Source organism: Sebastes umbrosus, chromosome 16, assembly GCF_015220745.1.
Source record: "Sebastes umbrosus isolate fSebUmb1 chromosome 16, fSebUmb1.pri, whole genome shotgun sequence".
In the NCBI taxonomy this organism is placed as follows: domain Eukaryota; kingdom Metazoa; phylum Chordata; class Actinopteri; order Perciformes; family Sebastidae; genus Sebastes; species Sebastes umbrosus.
The window spans coordinates 25,915,119-25,941,268 of record NC_051284.1 but is presented as its reverse complement, the minus strand read 5'-3'; the positions used below and the strand labels follow the sequence as shown (position 1 = coordinate 25,941,268).

Here is a 26,150-nt window from a genome sequence, read left to right as displayed (position 1 = left end):
TACTCGTCCATTTATGGTTATTCACCTCATGAAAGGTCAACGTCCTGCCTTTATTTTCTTTTGAAGGAATACAGATTTGTTTTGTCTTTGGTGGACTTTTACTTTGAAAATTTACTTGAGCTGAAAAATTGTGGTATTAAGAGTGACCAAATCCCACAAGCGGGACACTGAGGTCATGTTCTCTTTAATATTTATGGGAATAAAAAATTGCACATATTGGGTATTTAAAGAGGACCTATTATGCTTTTGAGCCTTTTTCCTTTCCTTTAATGTGTTCTATAGTTTTTTGTGCATGTAAAAGGTCTGCAAAGTTACAAAGCCAAAGGGAGTTACTCTCCTCCACAGAAACATTGCTCCTTAACTGCCTGAAACGCCTCGCTTGAAGTCCCGCCTTTTCTCCTAACGTAACGTGGTGATGTCACCAAGTAACACACTTTTTGCATGATATCTGCCTAGCGGCTAGATCGGCATGCTCTCAAACAAAGCTAGTTAGAAGGGAGCTGGAGCGGAGTCCGAAGAGTTTAGTTTGATTGACCAATCGACCAATTGGCTTTTCGGGGGGGCAGGAGCTCAAACAGGGCGTTTCAGATAGAGGGTGAAAAGAGGTGCTGCACCACAGCCGGTATGAGAAAAATAAAGCAATTTTTGAATATTAGAGCATGTAAACATGTTCTAGTAGAAAGCCATAATACAAGTATGCACCTGAAAATTTGCATAATTGGTCCTCTTTAATTAGCAGATTGCAGAATTTGTTAGAGTCAATATATTCAAAGTGGCTCCGAGTGATATTTTTACTAATTTTGGCTACTTTTAAAGTAGCAAAATAAATAAATAGATAAAGGATTCTCAATTTATCCAACAGAATTTTACATTTGGTCCTGTAAAGAAGTTTTTAAATAGCATTTGTGTGAAATATGTGTGTCTAAAATCTTGGTTACGTCCCTGGTGGACATTATTATAAAATTCACAGTTGCTGAACATTATTGCAGATTATTTGGACTAATTTTGCTCATAGTTTTGTTTCAGCTTTAGAGGTTGTCAAGTGAGAGAAGTCTTAGACCACTTGTGAAAATCATTTTTCAAAGCTACTGAACATGCAAATCATGAGAAGTAGCCAATGTCAAAAGCATAGCTACAGAAAATCCTCCTTTTCCATAGAACTACTTATCGATAAAAGTGTTGCAAAACACTTAAATAAACAGTTATAAACACATTTATAATTCCATGACAACTGACAAAAAGCTCCAGAACAGCAACTAAATGCACTTTGTGGTGAGCCTGTTTTTGTCAGTTGCTTTAAATGCATTTTTCAGAGTCAAGAATCTATCCACGCAAAGGTTTATTTTTCCCCACAGAGATGGACATGAACTATTTATGATGTCTGACTCATCATTTTAATTCTCAGTGATGAATATGTTTTATTCAGAGTGGCAGCCTGCTGATAACTGATTTAACTATTCTTTTATTGAAAGCAAAGATAGCTTTTAGTTCAGTCAATAACATATTCTACTCCGGCCGACGTTGTCTGCTCAAGGTCACGGCCAGCTGAACAGATTTCTTTCACAGCGGTGTTGAAGCTGTGTTGCCATGGTAACTCTGTCAGCAGTAGGTACTAGTGAAGTGAACCCAAACCTACAGCTAAACAACTTGTTTTCCATCATTTCAAGACAGATGTGTGTCATAGAACAGTAAAACGTTTCACCAATCAAACTCAAAAATTGTGAATCAGCGAAGCCTCAGGAAGAAGTCGTGGTTTTGTCACTGGAGAACAAATTATTCTTTAATTGCAAGAAAACAAAAGCGAGCGCTGGCTTGTAATGGTACCCAGGGGCTGGGATAATGAGACAAAAAACAATTGGTGGAAGAAACAAGAATGATTTCAATGCACAGCTTAAACAAATAGGGCTCCTTAAGATTTCACACAGTCAATTCTTCAGAAACCCTGAAGCAGTCTCAGCCCGAGAATCACTTTAAAAATTAAAAAATAAGCCCAATCAGATTTATGCTCTGTGTGAAACTGTTGAAATTAAAATGCTGCAAAGCTTTTGTCCTCCGTAAGACCTTTTTGTTGTTATGGTTGGAGGAGCTCCAAATCCTGGGTGGAGCTTTCTGTAACCAGAGCATAGAAAAAAACACTGATGCTGCATGAAAATAAATGTGTTTCAATTAAAATATCATTGTTATTAATGATATTTAGCTCGTTTCATATTTCCATCTTTTATTGTCATCTCTGGTTTGACCAAAAAAAAATGATGACATTGTCCAATTCATTTGTTCGGAAAACAAAAGTTCCTTAATGTCTTCTGCTCATAATCAGTTCACATGACATGTCACATGACTGTGAGACGCAAAAATGAAAAAAGCTGAGTTGTAAAAACCCATAAAAAACCCACTTCCTAAATTAAGTCTGTTAACAAATGGTTTCTTTTCCGGGATGAGAAAGAGGTGTCATTATGTTCTTAGCTTCTTTTCTGAGGGCGAGCAGCCCGACTCGCCCTCCTCTGATCCCACATGAGTCCGTTTCAGAGCGCTCTGCGCCAGGCCTTTTTCTCTCGGTGGCCGGGTGTCTTCAGGTGTAACGCCAGTCTCTTCCTCTGACTCTGAGGAGACATGGAGGTTTTCTCTCACGTAAGGTGCTACAGTCCGGTGTCGCCCGTTCACTCCGGGGCTGTGTCGACTCGGAGAGTCTAAAGCCACCGAGCTGCTACACGCCTCTCCGCTATCGGAGCTGGTAGCAGCCCTTTCTTCAGTCCTGCGTCCATCCAGCGACCGCCGAGACGCAGCTGGAAGTCTCTCCAGCTCAGTCCTGCTATCACTCCCTTCCTCGTTCTCTTGGCTCTCGGGGGACATTACCGGGCTCAGACACACAAAGTCAGAAGGGCTCAGACATTTCTCGTCATCTCTGGCGCCGCCAGCTCCGGTCTTGATTTGGAGAGAGTTTTGTACCTCGCCTGACGAGGAGGAAGACAGATCCTCAATCGCTATCGATGGGTAACTGCAGGAGTCGATGGCGGAAAACAGAGTCTGCACAGACTCGGGTCGATCCCCAGCTCTGGAAACGACATGCATGCGCCGTCGCCTCATGACGTTGCGCCGCCTCACCGCGCTGCGGCGCTCCTCGTCGTCGCTGCTGGAGCTGGAAGTGGATGTGGAGGAGCTGGAGGCTCCGACGGGAAGCGAAGGAGAGGAGGTGGGGCTGGACAGCGTGGAGTTGTCTCTAGGGCTCGGGGAGCGAGGCCGGGGCATGGGGTCGAGCCAAAACTCACTTGAGTCTGAGTCCTCATTCACGAGGAAGCCGGACTGAAGCCGCTGATGCCTGCTTCGTCTCCTCGGCCGCTCCTCCACCTCTGCTTCGGCTTGCTCTTCCCCTCCTGAGGCGTCGGGTCCAGCCAGAGAGGAGGAAGACGAGTTATCAGAGTCACTTTGATGACCGGCAGCGGAGACAGCGATGGGAGGCGTTGGCGTGGGCCTTGTGGTGCGACGACCCCGGGCGTGGAGCTGCATGATGGCCTCCTCGCTCAGGTCGCTGTCGGAGTCTGAGCTCCAGCCTTCGATCTCTCGACGCACCAGCGAGTCAAAGAAAGCCATCATACGCGGGTCCTCCTGGATGGACTGGCTGACGTAGTCGTGGGACAGACCGCTGCCGCTGTTGAGCACCAGGCTGATGTACTCCTCATGGGTGTAGAGGCTGCGGGACTTGTCCTCCACGCGGCCATCCAGGTCACCTAGACTTTCCGGCTGCTGGTAGGGACTCCACACCTGAGACGGATTTAGAAACAATGGGGAGGAACGGAGGAGGGAGATGTGGACGGGTCGGTAAAGGAAGAGGATGGAGACAAAGAAAAAAAGACAGATTTAAAGTTGGACAGATTACAAGGCAGAAAGACAGAATGAAAAATGGATGGAGAAAAAGTGAAGCGGAGAGGCCCGGGTCAGTTTGACAGATTCTCCGTTATTGATAGCCTCTTATTACAGAACACCTGGACCTGGATCACCTTTCACTCTGTACAGTAAAATGTACAAAACAGAGCGATTGTGTTACTGAACTGACAAAGAAGAAGCTGAATCTTTCCTACCCTTGTACGAATGCTTTTGTGTGAACAGTTTCTCCTTCTACTACCTGGATTTTTAGACTGTCTGCAAGGACAAATTAAAAAAATCAGACTAAGAAACCGCATTTTCTGATTAACTTAACCTGATAAAGTTGGAGTAAGTCTATTCAAATGAATACACAGAGAGAACAAGAGAGCATTTTAGACATATAGACTCTATAAATTAAACTATCATTAACAAAGTTTTTAATGTATGTTTGGACAAAAGTGTCAATCCAGCTGTTTTCGGACAAATGTAACTTTATTTGACAAAATATGTTTTCACAAACATAAACCACGATGTCAACGTGACAAGACGATGATACGATACCCGTGTGACAGATCACGTTAGATGTGTTGAGTCATTAATCATGTTATCATATGAAGAAACAACTATGGGATAGAGTGTTGCAAGATTAAGCATTTATTCCGCCCAACTGGGCTACTTTTTATTTGCCTGGGTGAGTATAAAACTGTTTTGGGAATTTTGTAACATTTGGGACGAAAGGTTATAGATATAGTAATTCATCGGCCTCTTTTCGTCTCCAGTTATTATGATTGAGAATGACAGACACACAGTGACTGAAAACTGATGACTAATAAAACCAAATGTCCTCCAACACAAATTTTATTTATTTATTTTTTATGTATTATTTTATGTATTTATTTTTTTAATTATTATTTAAATTATTTTTTAAATTTTATCTTATTTCATTTTAAATTATTATTTTTTTAATTTTCTGTCTGGTCTTGTTTTGGCCTCTGTTATACAGTATATACTTTTGAAGTGTACATATATACATACTTTTTAAGGTATGTCTTGTCTTATAACTATGTTGTTTAAAGAGAATAAATATACTGTTTGAAAAATAATAATAAATAATACCAAATGTCATTAAGTTAAGTACAATAAGCAGAAAACTTCTTTCCTATTATAATTACTATTTTGTCATAAAGTCATAGCTCTGTGATAAAAACCTTGTAAAAGCTTACATATGTATAAATGATAGCTTTTTTATGTTTAATATGATGCTATTTAAAGATAACTTTTCATTAGTGTAACCTAGTGCTGTCACAATAAACTGGAATTTCTAACTTTGATACAATACCTTAAAAAAAAATATTGATATTCAATTCCAAAAATGTTTTATTTTTATTTGCTGTCGGAAAGAAGAGAGAGCAGAAAACACAGCTGGTGTATCGATACTGTGGAAAATGAGTATTGAAACCATTTCAAATATTCAGTATCGATAAGTATCACTAGCGTAACTATGGTTTTGGGTTTGCCTAATTATTACACAACTAAAACGGACAACCAGAGGTGCTCTTTATTTTTCTTCTTGCACTCATTTTCAGCCGCAGAGGAACAGAATAAGAACAACTTAGTGGGAGTGGACTGCTCGCTGATAACAAAACAACATGTGTTCTGTTTCTCTGAGCAAAATAACTGACTGATGAAGTTCAAGTGAGTCAGCCAAAAATCAGTGGGACATTCAGCCAACTTCAAATGCTGCCTGGTTTATTCATAAGGTCAACACCAGGACAACACAGTGACTCAGAAAGCTGAATAAGACTCATAGTACAGGAGCACAGCTGCTGTGCTACGATTGTTATTCCGACAGCGTAAAATCTTAATGTGGTGAAGAGTGTTTTTTAACTGCAGGCTCTCGTCGATGAAGTTAACAGATCGAAATAAACTCTTTTAATTTTAAACTACTAAATAAAACTGATGTTGCAGCCTAATCAAGGTTAAACTACAGTGACAGCTTTTGCAATAATACTTGATTTACTGGTATTTTTATGAAGACTTCAGTATTTGTTCCAGGCTACGGAGACTTTTGAAAGGCTGGCAGTATATCACAGTCTGGGTCTGGTTTCAGAAATACTGGAACCATTCATATCTTCCCATGACCCAGTTTTTGAACACTGTCCAACGTCATCTGTTACAGACGACAGTCAATAATAGGGGGAAATACATCTTTTTTTTTTCATTCCGCGTTCCACAGAGGGAAGTCGGAGCTCAGTCAGTTACTGTGTCGTGTCATTGGAGATCAATGACTCACTTAAGGGCACGTCTACTGTCTGAACATCTGAGGACAAAGACTCAAATTTAGTCTGTCCACTTACAGAACAATTTCTCCAAACACTGCATCATCCGGACCGGGCCTGACACGATAACTACTTTTGTTAGACGATATATTGTCACAAAAATAAAAATAAAATTCCGAAAACTCCGACAGAGAAAGCAGACGAGGGGACAGAAGCAGCGCAAAATGTATCTCCACCTAGTTTTTTTTTTCTGGTAGGATAAACCCTGCTGTTTATTCTGGCATCATGTTGCTAAAATGTTGGTGACATTCTTATGTAAACAAACAAAAACACAATGTGTCTTAAACTTGCATTCTTTCTAACAGCCAGCAGGGGGCGACTCCTCTGGTTGCAAAAAGAAGTCTGATTGTATAGAAGTCTATGAGAAAATGAGCCTACTTCTCACTTGATTTATTACCTCAGTAAACATTGTAAACATGAGTTTATGGTCTCAATCACTAGTTTTAAGTCTTCTTCAATACAGCATGATGTTCATTTAGTAAATTATGGTCCCATTCAGAGTCAAATAGACCATAAAGCATGGGATGCGTTAAGGCGTGGCTACCTTGTGATTGAAGGTCGCTAACACGGCGTTGTCCGGTCTGGGTTTTGACCGTGTTTTCGTCTTTACAACTTTAACCCTTTCATAGTGTTTTCAGTTCATGAAAGTTAATTGTAACATTTTGGTCGCCTAAAAATGTCTTATTCAGCATTCAGTCCTAGTCCACCCTCTCGTATCACTTCTGGTTGCAAAAAAGCAAGATGGCAACGGCCAAAAAAATCACGATGGTGAAAGCCAAAATGCCGAACACGAGGCTTCACAACCATAGTCCACAATCACTTCTATACAGTCTATGTCCATGTATCGTACGATAAGTCGTTAGCGCAAAAATTATCGAGGTTATGTCCATGCATTGTCTGATAAGTCGATACCGTAAAAATGATAAAGGTTACGTCCACACATCGTACGATAAGTCAATAATGTAAAAATGATCGAAGTCATGTCCATATATCGTACAATAAGTCAATAACGTAAATATGATCAAGGTTATGTCCATATATGGTATGATAAGTCGCTAATGTAGAAATTTGTGAGGTCATGTCCATATATCGTACGATAAGTCTATAACATAAAAATTAGCAAGGTTATGTCCATATATCGTACAATAAGTCAATAACGTAAATATGATCGCGGTTACGTCCATATATGGTATGATAAGTCGATACTGTAAAAATGATCAAGGTCATGTCCATATATTGTACGATAAGTCGATAACATAAAAATTAGCGAGGTCATGTCCATATATCGTACGATAAGTCATTAATGTAATTATCGTGACAGGCCTAATCCTGACGCTACAGTTGATTTACCTCTCTGTAACTCTTCAGGCGTCTAAAAAAACACAAATGTCTGAACCTTCTTTCTTAAAAACAATGAAATGATGTTCTTTTACTAACCTTGATGACTTTCTCCACGCCGGAGGAGCAGATCATGTAGGTGTGAGGGTTGAAGCGAACCTGGTTCACTATGGAGCGGTGACCCTTCAGGACCATGAATGCCCCGTTCACCACACGCCCGGCGCCTCCTTGAAGGGAGAACATGATGTGGGTTTGTTTAACATGATACTAGCAGACTAAACACATGAGCTCAGAGTCACAGAGATACAAGGATTCACTAAAACAAACACAACCAGCTGTGCGAAGATGATTATTCAACCTGCTTCAGAAAACACAGACTGTGAAATACAGCAGTAATGTAATCCTCATAATAAGCCATTAGTCTGACACCAAGTAGGCCCGGTGCACATATTTTCAGCGTGAGTAATAAAATCCATAAATGTGTCAGGTGGTGCTACAGAGCTACAAACGACCACATTCCTGGATTGCTGCATTTTTGGGATTTTCTTCTCAGAGTAATTCGATTTGAGGATTGTTCACAGAGTGGAGCAGTTCATATATTAAACTTTTCAGCATTAAATTACCTTTGCTTTTTTAGTTAGGTAGGACAGGTGAACACATTTAAATTCAAGAAAAGTTTACGAGTAAGAACTTAAACCGAACCAAGACTATAAAAAGAGACAACATTGATATAGGATATCCGATAGTTACTCATGATTGGAGAGTATATTGTGACCAAATGAACTGAGGGGAAACCACAGTCTGGGCTGAGAGCACAGAGACGTCCATCATTCTTTCTGGGGCTAAAACTTACAGAGACTGGAGGTCAATGAGGTTTGTTTTGCCAACCCTGACTGACGCCACTGAAATCTTTAACCTTGCGGGAATCACAAAAACTGTGTCCTTAAAACCAGCTATTTGTAAGTTGCGGTACGTTCGTTATCAAACCCTGATTTCCGGATGAACGTTGTGAAATTAAACAAATACAAAATAAAACAAAGTATTTAGCAGAGTAGACGGACGAAAATGGGAACAATATGATTCAATCTCATGTGGAGATGCAAAGCTCAAGGTAAATCATGGCAAACATCCCCATGAATATGCAGACAGATTCAGTAACTCACCTGCTTCTGGGTCCTTCGGGATTTTCCACATATAGAGGTTGAAGTCATCGGACCCAGACAAGATGTACTGAAGAGGAAAACAGAGGGATGTTTAGAGATTTAAGTCTGCTCCGTTTCTTATGACAAAACTTTCCATCAGACCTGAGAGAAACAAACCCTGGGGGGTCAATATACAGCACAAACCCACCAGATCTTATCGCAGTGGATCAAACACGCTCCTGACATGACATGACAGTCTGACCCGAACGCAGCTCCTGCTCCTCGTCTGAACTGTTATTAGACTTTGTAAACAGATGGTTCCACTTAAGGCTGTCGCTTAAGGTAAGTTTTGACAGCGCCAGGGTGGGGGGATGTGCTTGGTTCTTATATATACCGTATATACCTTAAAGCGACATGTAGGGAAAGAAGGGCTAGAAGCTGACTTTTTGCACTGACTGTAATCTCTGATAGAAATACCAGTACAAATTGGTCTTCATAACCATCCATATCCACATCTATATCCTCCTCTACTTATATTTATATTTTCCATATGGTCTAGTGGTTAGGTTTCCTGGTTCGACTCCCAGTGGAAAATACTGTTTGGGGGCGGCTGTGGCTCAGGAGTTCGGTACCCGGCACCTCCTGTCCGCATCCAAGTGTCCCTGAGCGAGACACAGAACCATAAGTTGCTTGCCGGGCGCTTCACAGCAGCACACTGCTACGGCTGTCGCAATAACCACAATAATGCAATACCGTGCTTTTGACAAGCCAACTGCAGTGGAAGGCAAGCACCCGCCAGGTTGAATGTAATAAGAGTGCTGCATATTTACACTTTGCAACAAACGCCTGCAGCGTGACGAGGCGCTGAGTGTTTATTCTGGGCTGAGCGCTGCAAGTCTGGTGTTTTTTTCTGGACGCCGCGAGTTGAAGAATGTTCAACTTTGAGTAAAACGCTGTGCTTGTCGCTGTCACTTTTTACCCAGCCGTCCAATAACAATTGAGGAGGGGCGGGACAAATACACCGGCGGGGTCCGTCCTCTCTTTCTACGTGCTTCGGCCTTCCCTTCATCCAGAGCGAGTACTCTATCTTGTGCCGCCATTTTCGCCCTTCTGTGCATTTAACAATAAACAAGTATTTAAAGGTAGAGTGTGTAGGATTTGGCGGCATCTAGTGGTGTGGTTGCAGATTGCAACTAACTGAGTACCCCTCCGCTCACTCCTCCCTTCCCAAGACTGTGGTAACTTGAGCCGCTGAGTGCAAAACTGTGGTAACGCTGTTCGCCTCACTCAGAGGCCATCCATACCATAATAACACTACTTTAGGAGCAACGGAAGTCAGACGGCGGCTGGCGGTACCACGGTTTTACACTCTGGTAGCGTAAAAAACTTGAAAGTTTCTCTCTAGAGCCAGTGTTTGGTTTGTCCGTTCTGGGCTACTGTAGAAACATGGTGGAGCAACATGGCGGACTCTGTGAAGAGGACCTGCTTCCTATGTAGATATGAAGGACTCATTCTAAGCTAACGAAAACATTCTTAGTTTCAGGTGATTATACACTAACATGAATGCAGAGGTCAAATTTCATGTATGTACCTGTATGTATGTGACGATTGAAATACAGTTTAAGTTTAAGTTATACTCTTTTCTTCTTTCTTTTAGCTCATTTCTTTTTAATTGGAGTGTCTGTCAGGACTCATTTTACCATCTGGAGCCACATTTTTGTTAAATCATTTACATTTGTTTTATGACCTTGTCTTGTGCTGCTGTTTTTCTGACATTCTGTCAAGTTGTGAATTATTTTTGTGCCGTTTTATCTGCCGATGATTTAAACAAATGTCTTCAATTTTCCTTTCTGTAAACATTCTGCTGGTCTCTCTCTCTGCGGGTTTTTACTTTTTCAGGGACTTCCTAAAGTCACTGTATTACTTTTTTGGGATGGAAAAGTAGCGATATGTCTTTATCTAAAAGGAACCAACATAAAAAGCTCTGCGGTGATGAAAGATCGTATCATTGTTACTCATATGGTTGTAGCTCCGGGGCACATGAACACACTGTGAACTGAACACCTGTGTGCTCCGCCTCGGGTTCCCAGAGGACACGTCAAGTAGGAATGTCACACCCAGAACTCCCTCCCTCTTTCCTTTCCATCATTTTTCTGTGGTTAGTTGCCACCCTGCTCCTCTGCTTTCACGTCACTCTGAGAAAATCCTCTGCTGTCTGTGGTTCTGGGTCTATATGAGGATGTCTCTGAAACTTGTTGTACTGTGAGGCCAACGGTGGGATAAAGCTCCGGCTTAAACAAGCATAATCATCTGGCCAAACCTCGATCACGGCCTTTGTCACATGTTATGGTTTCTTTTGTCACCTGTTCTTTTTTATTTCTATGAAATATTTGGCATAAAGATCCAAAAGTTTACTTTTTGGTTTAAGAATTTTTAATTAATTTTGATCTCAAACTGAAAGCGTGGCTCGCAGTGGCTCTCAAAACCCACCAAAACGCTCTCAGCCAATAAGCTCACACTCATTAGGGGTGGGTGATATGAATAAAATTGTCACTGTATAAGTAATTATTTTTTGTGATATCATTATAATCGTGATATATTAGATTTCCATGGAAATCAAATACCTGACAAATCAAGAAACTTGATCAAAATGGTGCAAAAATTAGAACAAATCCAGTATTTCCACTGATCAATCAGAGATCAATGGTCTTCCTCAAAAGCTTGGCAGCAAGTGAGCAGATTCAAAGTCCAGACCCGATTCAGTAACCTTTAAACTACATCCTTCACTCATGTAGAGAAGGATCATTTTTAAGTCTTTATGAGCTCCACTGACACATGAGAATAATGTTAACATAATAAACATGGCTGCAGGGTGATGTCATGTCTGAGCAGGACCAACGGGAGGACCATTGGCTGAGTTCAGGGGCTTCTGGTGTTCCTCCAACACTGAGAAGTACCGATTTCACAGAAGGAAATAATTCTATTTTTATTTCTATTGGTCCCACATGTTCCCAATATTCTCTTTACATTAAAAGCAACCACCGACGTCATATAAAACAATGTCTCCACTGTTTGTTTTGATCTATCAGGAGCTAAAGCACTCCCCTGAGAGCCACAGTGATGTTATATCATATGCAAGACGTTGCGTTTATGGCTGCACATGTAGGTGAAATGGAAAATTTTAGACGTCCTGTAGAACATATCATACATTTATTTCCCTGTATGTAGGTGGTATTTAATTTGACTTTATTAACCAAGTTCCTATCGTCTCCACTAGTAGTAACAATGATTGAGTTTTAGTTCAGGGTTCTGATGACCCACCTGATCTTTGTCCCCAGCGAAGCAGCAGCTCTTCATGGTGCAGGAGTTGAAGTAGCCCTGGTTGTCGAACTGGAAGCTGGGCAGGCGGGAGTGCAGCTCGTAGAGGACGGGCGGCAGGCGGCGACGCAACGCCAGCAGCTGGGTGCCGGTGCTGTTGAAGCGGACACTCATGGCGCTCTGCAGGGACATGCTGCCTCCGTAACGCAGCAACGAGCTGACAGAACAGAAGGAAAGAAAATATTAGAGCTACTGTTGGTAAAACTTGTATGCACCAATCCTCGTTTTTTTAAATCTATTGAAAACTAAATCCCAAAGTGAGACTTCAGAAGAGATGAGCATCCCAACTCTAATCTCTAACAGAGCTGAGTTTGTTTTTATATCCATGTTATTGTAAAGAATTGTGATATTACTTATTATAATGAGTCTTTTTATTTGTGGGAATTGTCTATTTTTTCCAACAATATCTTTATTGAGATTAAGAACCTTAAGAACACATCCATTTATCTATTACACTTTCCTTTGACATAAAGTCGTCACACTCCGGTCGGGTTGGAAAACATGATTTTCTGGGTATTGATGTTCCAATTTTTTTCAAACACTTTGAAGCTTTTAAAAAGCGCTTTTCAAAAGAAACTAATAAATGGTGTCACAAAAAAACATGATTAAATGCAACTGACATAAAAACACCATCAGAGGATTTGCGGAGAGTTGTCGATATTAAATTATAATGATGAAATAAAACAGATATTTCATTAAAAACACTTCAACTGGAAGCTATTTTTAAACTTAATAGTGAATCGAGGGACTTTCTAGCTGTAAACAAGCCCACGCTGCAGAGAGAGGCAGAGCCATCAGCGGAGGAGGAGAAATGACTCAGTGCTTACTTTTACTGGAAGTGCATCATTTGTGTTCTGGTAACCAAAACCTAACCAAACCTGAGTATGTTTAAACACACACTCAGCCAAAGTGTTTTCACAGTTATTTTATTTGGTGTAAACATTTGGTTTTTGCAGCTGGCAGAGGACCAGTGGTGATTAGTTTAACAGTGAAACAACAGCGCCACCTGGTGGACACACGATGCACCACACGAGCAGATGAGGACGTTGACTCTGCTGATACAAACAACTCATAGACTGACTGTCCAAAATAAAAATGAATATTAACAACACATTTGAACCAACCATTAAAATATATTAAATACAATCTTGACATCTCAGTAACAATGTACTTGAATTCACAAACATAGATAATACATTTTTCCACTTTCCAATCTTCTAAAGTGAAGATAAATTCAAGATAAGATGAATTTATTTAACCTCACAAAAACATTTTTTGTCTATTTTACTACTTAAATGCTTTGACTGTTTTATTAACTCTGCGATTATTATTTTGTCTTTGATTTATTACCTCCTCTGTGCTTTATTTGCATACTTGTAATATTTTTCAGTGATGCAGCAATAAAAGATAATTTCCCCGCAGGGAACCATAAAACTGGGTCGAGAGATAGAAACTTTAGAAGCTGGGAGAAAGGGTCTAACCTGCGAGGTTTGCGGATGTCCCATAATCCAACTCCCTCCTTGGAGTTGGCGGTGGCGATCAGCCGGGGCTCCACGGGGTTAAACATCACACTGTGGAAGGCCGACGGGTAGCTGGCCAGGCAGAATGGCTCTACAGGAATGATATGAGATCATAATGAGTCATGATTACATGATTATTAACACTGCTGTCAACTTCTGTGACAGTTTGTTTTAGACACGTGAGAAGCACGGCTCTAGGGAAGTCAATATCGGTTCACATTTTGGCACAAACTTTTTCACTGACATTCATGGCGTCCAGATGATGTTTCCTAATGACTTTGGGGATCCTGTGACCTTTCGTCTAGCACCATCATCTAAAGACGCAACTGATGACATTCACATCAGCCTCAGCTCTACTTTTTTATTGTTTTTTTAATTGTTTTTAATGTTAATTAGCAAATGTTAACATGCAAACAGACCAAACTAAGATGGTTAACATGGTGATCATTATACCTGGCTAACATCAGTATGTTAGAGTTGCATAGAGTGCTGCAGGAATGAGTCCTAAAACACAGAAATGCGTTAGTATTTTAGCACTTCCGGTTCCCTCGTCTGGAAGTCAGTGGGTTTTTTGAATGGGTTTTTAGATAGATGCTTGAAATAAGGTCTTAACACAAGCTTAAGAGAGTTTAACGTTTTGTTCTACAATATAAAATATGTCAGTAAAAATCCCACTCATGAATTTTGAAGCTTTTATATTGTATGTCTTAAGAAAGGTGGTTGCTAACAAGTGGCTAAATGAGACTACTAAACGTCAACACGACGAACCCCAGTCCGCCTTCAGGTTAGTGGTGGTGATGTGAAGTCATGCGACCGTGGTGTAGTTTGTTTATAGCCTAACGTTATCTTTTTGATATGGCGATTGCGTTTACACTTCAAAAATCATAAAAGTGGTGTTCTTTAGTGGAGATTATCTTGCTGAACAAAACATGCAAGTATCATAAACGTTTGTTTGCCACAGAGCTTATTTTCTGCAATAATCCAAAACCCAATGGAATAATCCCATTGGCTTTTTGTTGAGGGAACCAGGGCGATGTCATTTTTGTCAGATTAATGCCACAAAAACAGATTTTTCCTCACGTAATGTTGAATTTCTACAGATTTATAACATTGGAAGATAGAATTTTTGCATATATTTATCAGAGTTTTATGTTTTACAGGATTTGATACGATGCAGTTATACTCCAGGTGAGGGCAGTCAACTCACCAGCCTGTCCCACAACGCTCAACATCACTGTTGCACGTTGTCAGTCAACAATTGAATCAGAACATTCCCCATCCCGGGTGTATTTACTTATTTAGATGCATTATACTTATGGCTACAGTAGCATTAATACTAAAACACCACTTATATTTAGAGAGACAGCTCAACTAACAAAGGAAGTAGTGTGGAAACATTTGTATGTAACGTTCATCCTTTGAAACTGTGAGTGTTGTAACAGACGGACATAAAAAGCCTGCTGGCTGCAGACACGGAGCACTGATCACTGCTAAATGTATTATTAGGCCAACTCGGTCACAAGGAAGGCTTCAAAAATAGCAGGATGTGGACGTCATGCAAGTTGATCCACTGCATTTTTAAAGTTATCAACAAGTCTCACTAAGTCCCATCATGAGGTACTAAACACCCTTTTCAGTCTCTTAAAATACACCGTTTGATCGCTCTTTAATTACAACCATAAAGAGACAACATCAGAGAAGACATGCTTTAGAGACAAGCTCTGTTTTTATTATCTCTAAGACCACTGTAGAGGTTCATTTTCATGCAATTAAGCCAACTTTACTAATCCACAGTGTTCTTACCAGACTGAGCACCGACTCTATAACTTATTCATTTATCCTCCGGTGCAGCAAATTTAGGATGACAGCAGTATATATATTTAGAATATGAGAAATCACATCCCAGGTGTGTGTGAGTTATCCGACTTGTGCTTTATTACTATAAGCCCTGTAGCCCGAAGCATAAACGTTAAACATGTCATCACCAAGCATTAAAGTTATTATTATTGTCATCAACCAATGAGCTTCATGGGAACACACACGCCTCCTCCACTTACCTGCGCTTGGCGGTTCGCGGGTGTCCCAGATGAGAACACGCCCGTCGTCAGACGAGCTGGCGAACACGTTGTCGTTGACCGGGCTGACAGACAAACTGTACACGGCGTCGATGTGCAGGAACACGTTCAGAGTTTCTCTTCTGCAGGAACAACAATCATCCAAATGTTAATTGATTTGTGAGTGTAAATGTAAATACGTTAGCCAACAAAGCTTTTTATATATGAGTATATCAAAATGTTTTGATGCTACATTAACAAGTATGATTTGTGATATTTTACCCACCTCTCCACATCGTGAAGAATCACCTGTTCATCATTTCCTGCAAAACAACAAACAGACAAACTGTGGATCACAAAGTGAAGGAGAAATGCTCTGCTGTAATGATGCAAAACTAGTTTGGCCTTCAGGCGTGTTTTAGATTGTGTGGTTGGTTAGTTAATTATCTATCAACTAAATCTTTATACACCATTATCAATATTTCCTCTCAACTTATTTGCATGGCGGCTTGACAGTAGCAGCATTCACCACATGCCTCCAAAACATAATAATTCAGCAACTGGAGCTGAAAACGATTAATCGATTAGTTTGATAATTGATTTGAGTAATTGCATTTCTGGTTTCTTTACTCCTCTATGACAGTAAACTGAATATCTTTGAGTTGTGGACAAAACAAGACATTTGAGGACGTCATCTTGGGCTTTAAGAAACACCAATTGATATTTTTCCCTATTTTATAGACCAAGCAACTAATCAATTAATGGAGAGAAAAAAAAATCGACAGATTAATCGATAATTAAAATAATCGTTAGTGGCAGCTCTATCAGCAACTCATGCATCTTAGAAAATTTAGATTTTCCCATCCACCATCTTCAATGTGCAATAAAGTAACTACAACATGTATGCAATCACTTAAATGTACATAAAACTATAATTTAAACATTTTATCTAATCTTTTGCTTGCTGATGATGTAAAAACTAAGATAAGCCGATAAGGTCTTTCCGGTCCACTTCTCCACGCTGGTTTCACTGCTCCATTAATTCATTCTAAGTTAATTCACTTTTTCTTCATCAAAAAACTGCATCCCCGAGTGCATCAAAGTTTTCTCATACAATCAGATGTACCTTTTACCTTCACGCCCCACAGAGACAACAAGCCACATAACACCTTCACAGGTCAAAGGGCAAGGATGAGGAATAAAGCTTGTTGTTGTGACAGAGCGGAGATTACATGTAGTTTGTGTTTGTTTTGCTCTTACCTCCAGAGAAGACCTTTGTGTTGGTGCTGTCGAAGGCCAGGCAGAAGATGTTAGACAGGTGCTCTCCCTTCAGTTTCACAGGCTTGGCCCGAGCATGGATGGCTTGTTCCATGTGCCACAGGAGCACCCGGCGGTCATCTCCTCCTGCAGACACAACAAGATGGATTATTGACACCACCAACTTACAAAAATGCCCAATTTAGTCTAGAGCAGTTGCTTCCAAACTAGTTATGATGCCCTGTCAAAAGGTTGCAGTTCAACCACAGACTGATGTTCCCTCCTCAGACTGGTTAATTTCAATATTACAGACTTGAAGAAGTGAAACTCTTCAGTAATTCACAACAAAAAGGAAAGATTTAGAGCTACAAACAATGGTTAATTGGTTAATTACTTAATGGATCGACAGAATATTCAACAGCAACTATTTCTTATTAATAATTAGTCATTTTCAAACAAAATCTCCAACCATTCTTGTTCCAACTTCTCCAATTCGCTGTTTTTCTTTGTTTTATATCAGTATAAACCAGTGGTGGAAAGTAACTAAGTACATTTACTCAAGTACTGTACTTAGGTACAATTTTGAGGTACTTTGAGTATTTACATTTAATGCTTCTACTCCACTACATTTTGGAGGAAAAATATTTAACTTTTTACTTCACTACATTTATTTGAATTACTAGCTGGAGATTCCAATTAATAATACAAAATATAATCAACAAATAAAACATGATGTATTATTATTATTATTATTATTATTATTATTATTATTAATAAGATGAGATAATGGGGAAATTCACAAGCTAGCAGTATATAAAATCATTAAAATTAGCTCCACCTTTACCAGCTGTAACACTTAAATGCATCAAGAATTGTTATCCAATAATATAATAATATATAATTCTTATTCTGAAATGGGCCATTCTGCATAATGAATATTTTTTTTACTTTTGGTACTTGAAGTATATTTGATGCTAATACTACTTTATTTGTAACAGAGTATTTCTACATTATGATATTGCTACTTTTACTTAAGTAATATAATATATATGTAATATATTTGGGTTTAGGACTGTTGGTTAGAGAAAACAAGACACTGAAGGCATCACCTTAGACTGTGGGAAACTATGATGGACATTTATTTCATAATTTGTGGACACTTATTATTGTTTAATGCACATTACTTAGTTGCAGCCCTACACAATATAGTCTGCAAATAAGCTCTTTTGCAGGTGACATTCAGTATATAAAGGCAAAAATTAAAACACAATTGTGTGAAGCATATGGTGCAAAATCTAGATCAGGAGGTCATTTCCATGCTCCTTCAGAGTTAATAATTATACTACACTGGCCAGGAACAGTATTTATCCTTCAGTTCAATCAAAGTGGCAGAGAAATTAGGTGCATCTAAACAGTTTTACCTGGTCAGGTGGAGTCAAGCTCATATACTGAACATTCATTAGTAAGCCTCAGGTTGTTATACTAGGCCAGATGATGGTTTCTAATCCTCCCAGGACATAAATAGCTTTGTGGTTTCAGGACTTTTATTTGTAACAGAGCATTTCTACATTATGATATTGCTATTTTTACTTAAGTAAAAGATCTGAATTCTTCTTCCAAAACTGGTTTATGTTATAGACATTTAATAGAATAAAGTATCATTGATTAATGTACATTAGTTGGTTGCAGCCCTAAACGATATAGTCTGTAAATAGGCTCTTTTGCTGATGACATTCAATACACAATACTTATTGTGTGCAGCATATGGTGCAAAATCTAGATCAGGAGGTCATTTTCATGCTCCTTCAGAGTTAATAATTATACTACACTGGCCAGGAACAGTATTGAAATGAGAGAAATGAGATGCATCTAAACAGTTTTTACCTGTTCAGGTAAAATAAGCTCTTTTGCCGGTGACATTCAGTATATAAAGGCAAAATTAAAACACAATTGTGTGCAGCATATGGTGCAAAATCTAGATCAGGAGGTCATTTTCATGCTCCTTCAGAGTTAATAATTATACTACACTGGCCAGGAACAGTATTTATGTTTCAGTTATCAAAGTGGCAGAGAAATGAGGTGCATCTAAACAGTTTTACCTGGTCAGGTGGAGTCAAGTTCATGTACTGAACATGTATTTATTAGCTCTGTTGTGCAAAGTAAGCCTCAGGTTGTTATACAAGGCCAGATGATGGATTTTAATCCTCCCAGGACATAAATAGCTTTGTGGTTTCAGGACTTTTATTTGTAACAGAGTATTTCTACATTATGATATTGCTATTTTTACTTAAGTAAAAGAAAACTGGTATATAATGTAATATATTTGGGTTTAGGACTGTTGCTTAGAGAAAACAAGGCATCACCTTAGACTGTGGGAAACTATGATGGACATTTATATCATAATTTATGGACATTTCATAGAATAAATGATCATTGATTAATGCACATTAGTTGATTGCAGCCCTACACAATATAGTCTGCAAATAAGCTCTTTTGCAGGTGACATCCAGTATATAAGGGCAAAATTAAAACATATTGTGTGCAGCATATGGTGCAAAATCTAGATCAGGAGGAGTTAATAATTATACTACACTGACCAGGGACAGTATTTATCTTTCAGTTCAATGAAAGTGGCAGAGAAATGAGGTGCATCTAAACAGTTTTACCTGTTCAGGTGTAGTCAAGTTCATGTACTGAACCTTTCATTAGCTCTGTTGTGCAAAGTAAGCCTCAGGTTGTTATACTAGGCCAGATGATGGTTTTTAATCCTCCCAGGACATAAATAGCTTTGTGATCCCAGGACTTTTATTTGTAACAGAGTATTTCTACATTATGATATTGCTATTTTTACTTAAGTAAAAGATCTGAATACTTCTTCCAAAACTGGTATATAATGTAATATATTTGGGTTTAGGACTGTTGGTTAAAGAAAACAAGACATTTGAAGGCATCACCTTAGACTGTGGGAAACTATGATGGACATTTATTTCATAATTTGTGGACACTTATTATTGTTTAATGCACATTACTTAGTTGCAGCCCTACACAATATAGTCTGCAAATAAGCTCTTTTGCAGGTGACATTCAGTATATAAAGGCAAAATTAAAACACAATTGTGTGAAGCATATGGTGCAAAATCTAGATCAGGAGGTCATTTCCATGCTCCTTCAGAGTTAATAATTATACTACACTGGCCAGGAACAGTATTTATCTTTCAGTTCAATGAAAGTGGCAGAGAAATTAGGTGCATCTAAACAGTTCTACCTGGTCAGGTGGAGTCAAGCTCATATACTGAACATTCATTAGTAAGCCTCAGGTTGTTATACTAGGCCAGATGATGGTTTCTAATCCTCCCAGGACATAAATAGCTTTGTGGTTTCAGGACTTTTATTTGTAACAGAGCATTTCTACATTATGATATTGCTATTTTTACTTAAGTAAAAGATCTGAATACTTCTTCCAAAACTGGTTTATGTTATAGACATTTAATAGAATAAAGTATCATTGATTAATGTACATTAGTTGGTTGCAGCCCTAAACGACATAGTCTGTAAATAGGCTCTTTTGCAGATGACATTCAATACACAATACTTATTGTGTACAGCATATGATGCAAAATCTAGATCAGGAGGTCATTTTCATGCTCCTTCAGAGTTAATAATTATACTACACTGGCCAGGAACAGTATTGAAATGAGAGAAATGAGATGCATCTAAACAGTTTTTACCTGTTCAGGTGTAGTCAAGTTCATGTACTGAACCTTTCATTAGCTCTGTTGTGCAAAGTAAGCCTCAGGTTGTTATACTAGGCCAGATGATGGTTTTTAATCCTCCCAGGACATAAATAGCTTTGTGGTTTCAGGACTTTTATTTGTAACAGAGTATTTCTACATTATGATATTGTTATTTTTACTGAAGTAAAAGATCTGAATACTTCTTCCAAAAATGGTATAATGTAATATATTTGTGTTTAGGACTGTTGCTTAGAGAAAACAAGACATTTGAAGGCATCACCTTAGACTGTGGGAAACTATGATGGACATTTATTTCATAATTCATGGACATTTCATAGAATAAATGATCATTGATTAATCAATTATTGTTTAATGTACATTAGTTAATTGCAGCCCTAAACAACATAGTCTGCAAATAAGCTCTTCTGCAGATGCCATTCAGAATATAAGGGCACAATTAAAACTTATTGTTTGAGTATATGGTGCAAAATCTAGATCAGGAGGTCATTTTTCATGGTCCTTATTAAAGTGGCAGAGAAATGAGTTGCATCTAAACAGTTTTTACCTGTTCAGGTGTAGTCAAGTTCATGTACTGAACATTCATTAGCTCTGTTGTGCAAAGTAAGCCTCAGGTTGTTGTACTAGGCCAGATGATGGATTTTAATCCTCCCAGGACATAAATAGCTTTGTGGTTTCAGGACTTTTATTTGTAACAGAGTATTTCTACATTATGATATTGCTATTTTTACTTAAGTAAAAGAAAACTGGTATATAATGTAATATATTTGGGTTTAGGACTGTTGCTTAGAGAAAACAAGACATCACCTTAGACTGTGGGAAACTATGATGGACATTTATTTCATAATTTATGGACATTTCATAGAATAAATGATCATTGTTTAATGCACATTAGTTGATTGCAGCCCTACACAATATAGTCTGCAAATAAGCTCTTTTGCAGGTGACATCCAGTATATAAGGGCAAAATTAAAACATATTGTGTGCAGCATATGGTGCAAAATCTAGATCAGGAGGAGTTAATAATTATACTACACTGACCAGGAACAGTATTTATCTTTCAGTTCAATGAAAGTGGCAGAGAAATGAGGTGCATCTAAACAGTTTTTACCTGTTCAGGTGTAGTCAAGTTCATGTACTGAACCTTTCATTAGCTCTGTTGTGCAAAGTAAGCCTCAGGTTGTTATACTAGGCCAGATGATGGTTTTTAATCCTCCCAGGACATAAATAGCTTTGTGGTTTCAGGACTTTTATTTGTAACAGAGTATTTCTACATTATGATATTGCTATTTTTACTGAAGTAAAAGATCTGAATACTTCTTCCAAAAATGGTATAATGTAATATATTTGTGTTTAGGACTGTTGGTTAGAGAAAACAAGACATTTGAAGGCATCACCTTAGACTGTGGGAAACTATGATGGACATTTATTTCATAATTCATGGACATTTCATAGAATAAATGATCATTGAATAATCAATTATTGTTTAATGTACATTAGTTAATTGCAGCCCTAAACAACATAGTCTGCAAATAAGCTCTTCTGCAGGTGACATTCAGAATATAAGGGCACAATTAAAACTTATTGTGTGAGCATATGGTGCAAAATCTAGATCAGGAGGTCATTTTTCATGGTCCTTATTAAAGTGGCAGAGAAATGAGTTGCATCTAAACAGTTTTTACCTGTTCAGGTGTAGTCAAGTTCATGTACTGAACATTCATTAGCTCTGTTGTGCAAAGTAAGCCTCAGGTTGTTATACTAGGCCAGATGATGGTTTTTAATCCTCCCAGGACATAAATAGCTTTGTGGTTTCAGGACTTTTATTTGTAACAGAGTATTTCTACATTATGATATTGCTATTTTTACTTAAGTAAAAGAAAACTGGTATATAATGTAATATATTTGGGTTTAGGACTGTTGGTTAGAGAAAACAAGACATTTGAAGGCATCACCTTAGACTGTGGGAAACTATGATGGACATTTATTTCATAATTCATGGACATTTCATAGAATAAATGATCATTGTTTAATGCACATTAGTTGATTGCAGCCCTGAACAATATAGTCTGCAAATAAGCTCTTTTACATGTGACATCCAGTATATAAGGGCAACATTAAAACATATTGTGTGCAGCATATGGTGCAAAATCTAGATCAGGAGGAGTTAATAATTATACTACACTGACCAGGAACAGTATTTATCTTTCAGTTCAATGAAAGTGGCAGAGAAATGAGATGCATCTAAACAGTTTTACCTGTTCAGGTGTAGTCAAGTTCATGTACTGAACCTTTCATTAGCTCTGTTGTGCAAAGTAAGCCTCAGGTTGTTATACTAGGCCAGATGATGGTTTTTAATCCTCCCAGGACATAAATAGCTTTGTGGTTTCAGCAGGCAGACATGATTAGACCATCAGAGAGGGGGAAAATGTGTGTTTTATCAGCCACAGAGACGAGCTGTAGCACTGACAGATCATCTGCTGGCTGCCTCCTCTCTGAGCTGCTGCCTGTTTGGGTTTTGACGTTAGCCACCTAGCTTGAGATGCTAAGCTAACCTAGCTAGCCCAGAGGGGGTTCAGCTGACTGCCAGTTAGCCTCGTTAGCAGCTAGCATGCTAACACATTGAAACAGTCTCAGAGAGGAGGAGGAGAGAAGGGTTGTCAACTTACCGGACACCAGCCATTCTCCTCCGTTGTTGGAGAACTCAATGGCGTTGACACAGCCGAAGTGTCCGAGCATGTCCTTCTTGAAGAGGCTGGTGCAGCCGGCCAGCCTGCGTCTCTGGAATTCCTCCTTCATCAGCGGCTGTCCGGTCAGAGCTCTGCGGGACAGAAAGCCCACTGAGGAGCGCATACCGCAGCCCTGCAGCTCCTTCATTACAAACCGTGCACTCACAATAAACACCACGGCTTTGTGCTGTCACCACTGCAGCCTCCACATCGAGGTGTTGTTGGCTCGGTGTGCTGTGTGTTGTTGCTCTGTTTTGGGTCTACATTATGGTGGAAACCCCGCTGATGTCGACGTTGTTTTGTACCTCCTCTCTGTCTTCTCTTCTCCGCCAGTCCCAGCAGCAGCTTCCTGCTCCGGTTGGAGGATCTCTCTCTCCCCCTGTCTGTCACTCAGCATCACCAGCCATTGATTCCAACCATCAGCTCCATATGTCATGTTTCACCTTTCACTGAACCCCAGCCAAGTAGTTTCTACCTGAGGAACTGAAGTGTAAACCTCCTAAATTCACCATCATCCACATTTTTAGGTTGAAGGTTGGTATAAAACTGGCACTGGAGGAAGAAGTATTAAAGGTCCCATATTATAAAAAAGTGAGATTTTCATGTTTTTTTATAATAAAGCAGGCTTAAGTCCTATAAAAATACTGTGAAAGTATCGAAACACTCAATCCACAGGGAAATACACACAGCCCGTATTCAGAAACTCTGCATTTGAAACAAGCTGTCAGGATTTCTGCCCATTCGTGATGTCACGAAAATACAGTCTTTACACCCTTGACACAATTTTAAACGTAAACATTCTAAATGTGTCCCAGTTTATTTCCTGGTTGCAGTGTATGTGAATGTCATCCGCAGACAGGAAGTACACATGGACCCAAGATGTTGCCTAGCAACGCATTTCTGTTGCAATTCCGTCAAATTGCGCTAAAACGGAGCGTTTGAGACAGAGGGTAAATACAGACGTATTCAGGCAGACAGTATGAGGAAAATAAAGGTTTTTTGAACATTACAGCATGTAAACATGTTCTAGTAGAAACACAAAATACAAGTATGAACCTGAAAATGAGCACGATATGGGACCTTTAAGATTTACTGAAGCGAAAGTACTAATAACACACTGTAAAAATACTCAGTATACTTATTAACAAGTAAAAGTCCTGCATTGAAAATGTAATTTAAGTAAAAGTATGTATATTCAGGAAAATGTACTTAAAGGTGCTGTTGATAACATTCAGCCACTAGATGTCGCATTCTCCATCCCCGGTTCCATTGCATTCACTTCACAACAAGTCGCTGCCAGGCACTTACCGTCAATCTCAGCCATTTATCAATTTTTTTTTATTATTCGAAACCGCATACCACCAGCTCCATATGTCATGTTTCATGTGTCATTTAGAATGTTTACGTTTAAAACTGTGTAATAATCTAAATATTGTAGATTTGTGACATCACAAAAGGACAGAAATCCTAACGGCTTGTTTCAAACACACAATTTCTGAATACGGGCTGTGTGTATTTCTCTGTGGATTGAGCGTTTTGATTGTTTAAAAGTATTTATAAATCACTTAAACCTGCTTTATAATATAAAAGACATGAAAATCTTACTTTTTACAATATGGGACCTTTAAGATTTACTGAAGTAAAAGTACAAATAACACACTGTAAAAATACTCACTATACTTACAAGTCCTGCATTGAATATATAACTTAAGTAAAAGTTTGTAAGGAAAATGTACTTAAACGTGCTATTGATAACATTGAGCCACTAGATGTCGCATTCTCCCTCCACTGTTTTATTGCATTCACTTCACAACAAGTCGTTGCCAGGCTCTTACCGTCGATCTCAGCCATTTATCCATTTTTTCGACACAGAGATACGACGTGATACCAATGTTGTTTTACTATTAGCTCACAAGCCTTGTTAGAAGTGGGAACCAAACGTCAGATATTTCCACAGACATAAACAAAACATTCATTCAAATTTTTAACTATTTTGGATAGGAGTGCAACAAATGTTTATTTTTATTATGGATTAATCTGCAGATTATTTTCTCCAATAATCAATTGATTGTTTGGTTTGTAAAAATTCTGAAAATAGTGAGAAATACCACCACAGCCCAACATGACACAATGTTTGTTTTGGCCAACCAATAGTACAATAAATATTAAAAATGAATTAAAATGATTAAAATAAGCAAATTGTCACAATTCTCAAGCTGGAACCATTAAATGTTTTTGGATGAAAAGTGACTTAAACAATTATTAAATAATTGGCAATTATTTTCCTGTCGATCGACTAATTCAGCTGTATTTGTATTGGTTGGGTCGTTAAATTTAAAAGAAAACATATTTTATAAGCTCTTCTTATTATTGTATGTAAAAATATTAGTTTGTAAAGTAACTAATGAATTTTAGATGTTCAAATATTCATTTTTTCTGAGCACTTTCAGAGTTTGTTGGCTTTAAAGCTGAGGTTCAGCATTTATTATTGACCTCAGGAACAGCAGTTGAGTCCATTTAGTAGCTATTCTGTTGATGAAGATCATTAGATATGAGTGACAGCTAAGGACCTTGTGGTCAGATTGTTTTCTCTTTGAACCTCAGGAAATAACTATATAATAACTAATACTAATAATTCTTTTTATGACATTACATATTTATTGTTTTTTCTAGGGGTAAATCAATACAGCATAGTATCGCAATATTTTGCATGGCAATATTGTATCGATACACAGACGTCAAGTATAACAATTAGCAGTTAAAAAAGGCAATATATCGCAATA

The 26,150-nt window shown here is 38.6% G+C and overlaps 1 protein-coding gene across 1 annotated transcript; it reads right to left on the bottom strand.

The window, feature by feature from the left end:
- Positions 1-1,753: 1,753 nt before the first annotated feature.
- On the bottom strand, positions 1,754-23,934 carry dcaf5 (ddb1 and cul4 associated factor 5). Its single transcript, XM_037747360.1, has 9 exons — positions 23,308-23,934; positions 16,893-17,036; positions 15,919-15,955; positions 15,636-15,775; positions 13,540-13,669; positions 12,002-12,215; positions 8,702-8,768; positions 7,638-7,765; positions 1,754-3,759 (listed from the first exon to the last, which is right to left on the bottom strand). Exons 1-9 carry the CDS (start codon positions 23,513-23,515, stop codon positions 2,452-2,454), a joined length of 2,376 nt encoding a protein of 791 aa, XP_037603288.1. The 5' UTR covers positions 23,516-23,934; the 3' UTR covers positions 1,754-2,451.
- Positions 23,935-26,150: the final 2,216 nt, after the last annotated feature.

Coding starts and splice junctions, on each gene's coding strand:
- dcaf5 (XM_037747360.1), bottom strand. CDS start 23,515: ATGAAGGAGCTGCAGGGCTGCGGTATGCGCTCCTCAGTGGGCTTTCTG. Junction 15,776..15,918: donor ATTCTTCACGATGTGGAGAG/GTGGGTAAAATA, acceptor TTGTTCCTGCAG/AAGAGAAACTCTGAACGTGT. Junction 8,769..12,001: donor TCGCTGGGGACAAAGATCAG/GTGGGTCATCAG, acceptor TTTCCTCTTCAG/TACATCTTGTCTGGGTCCGA.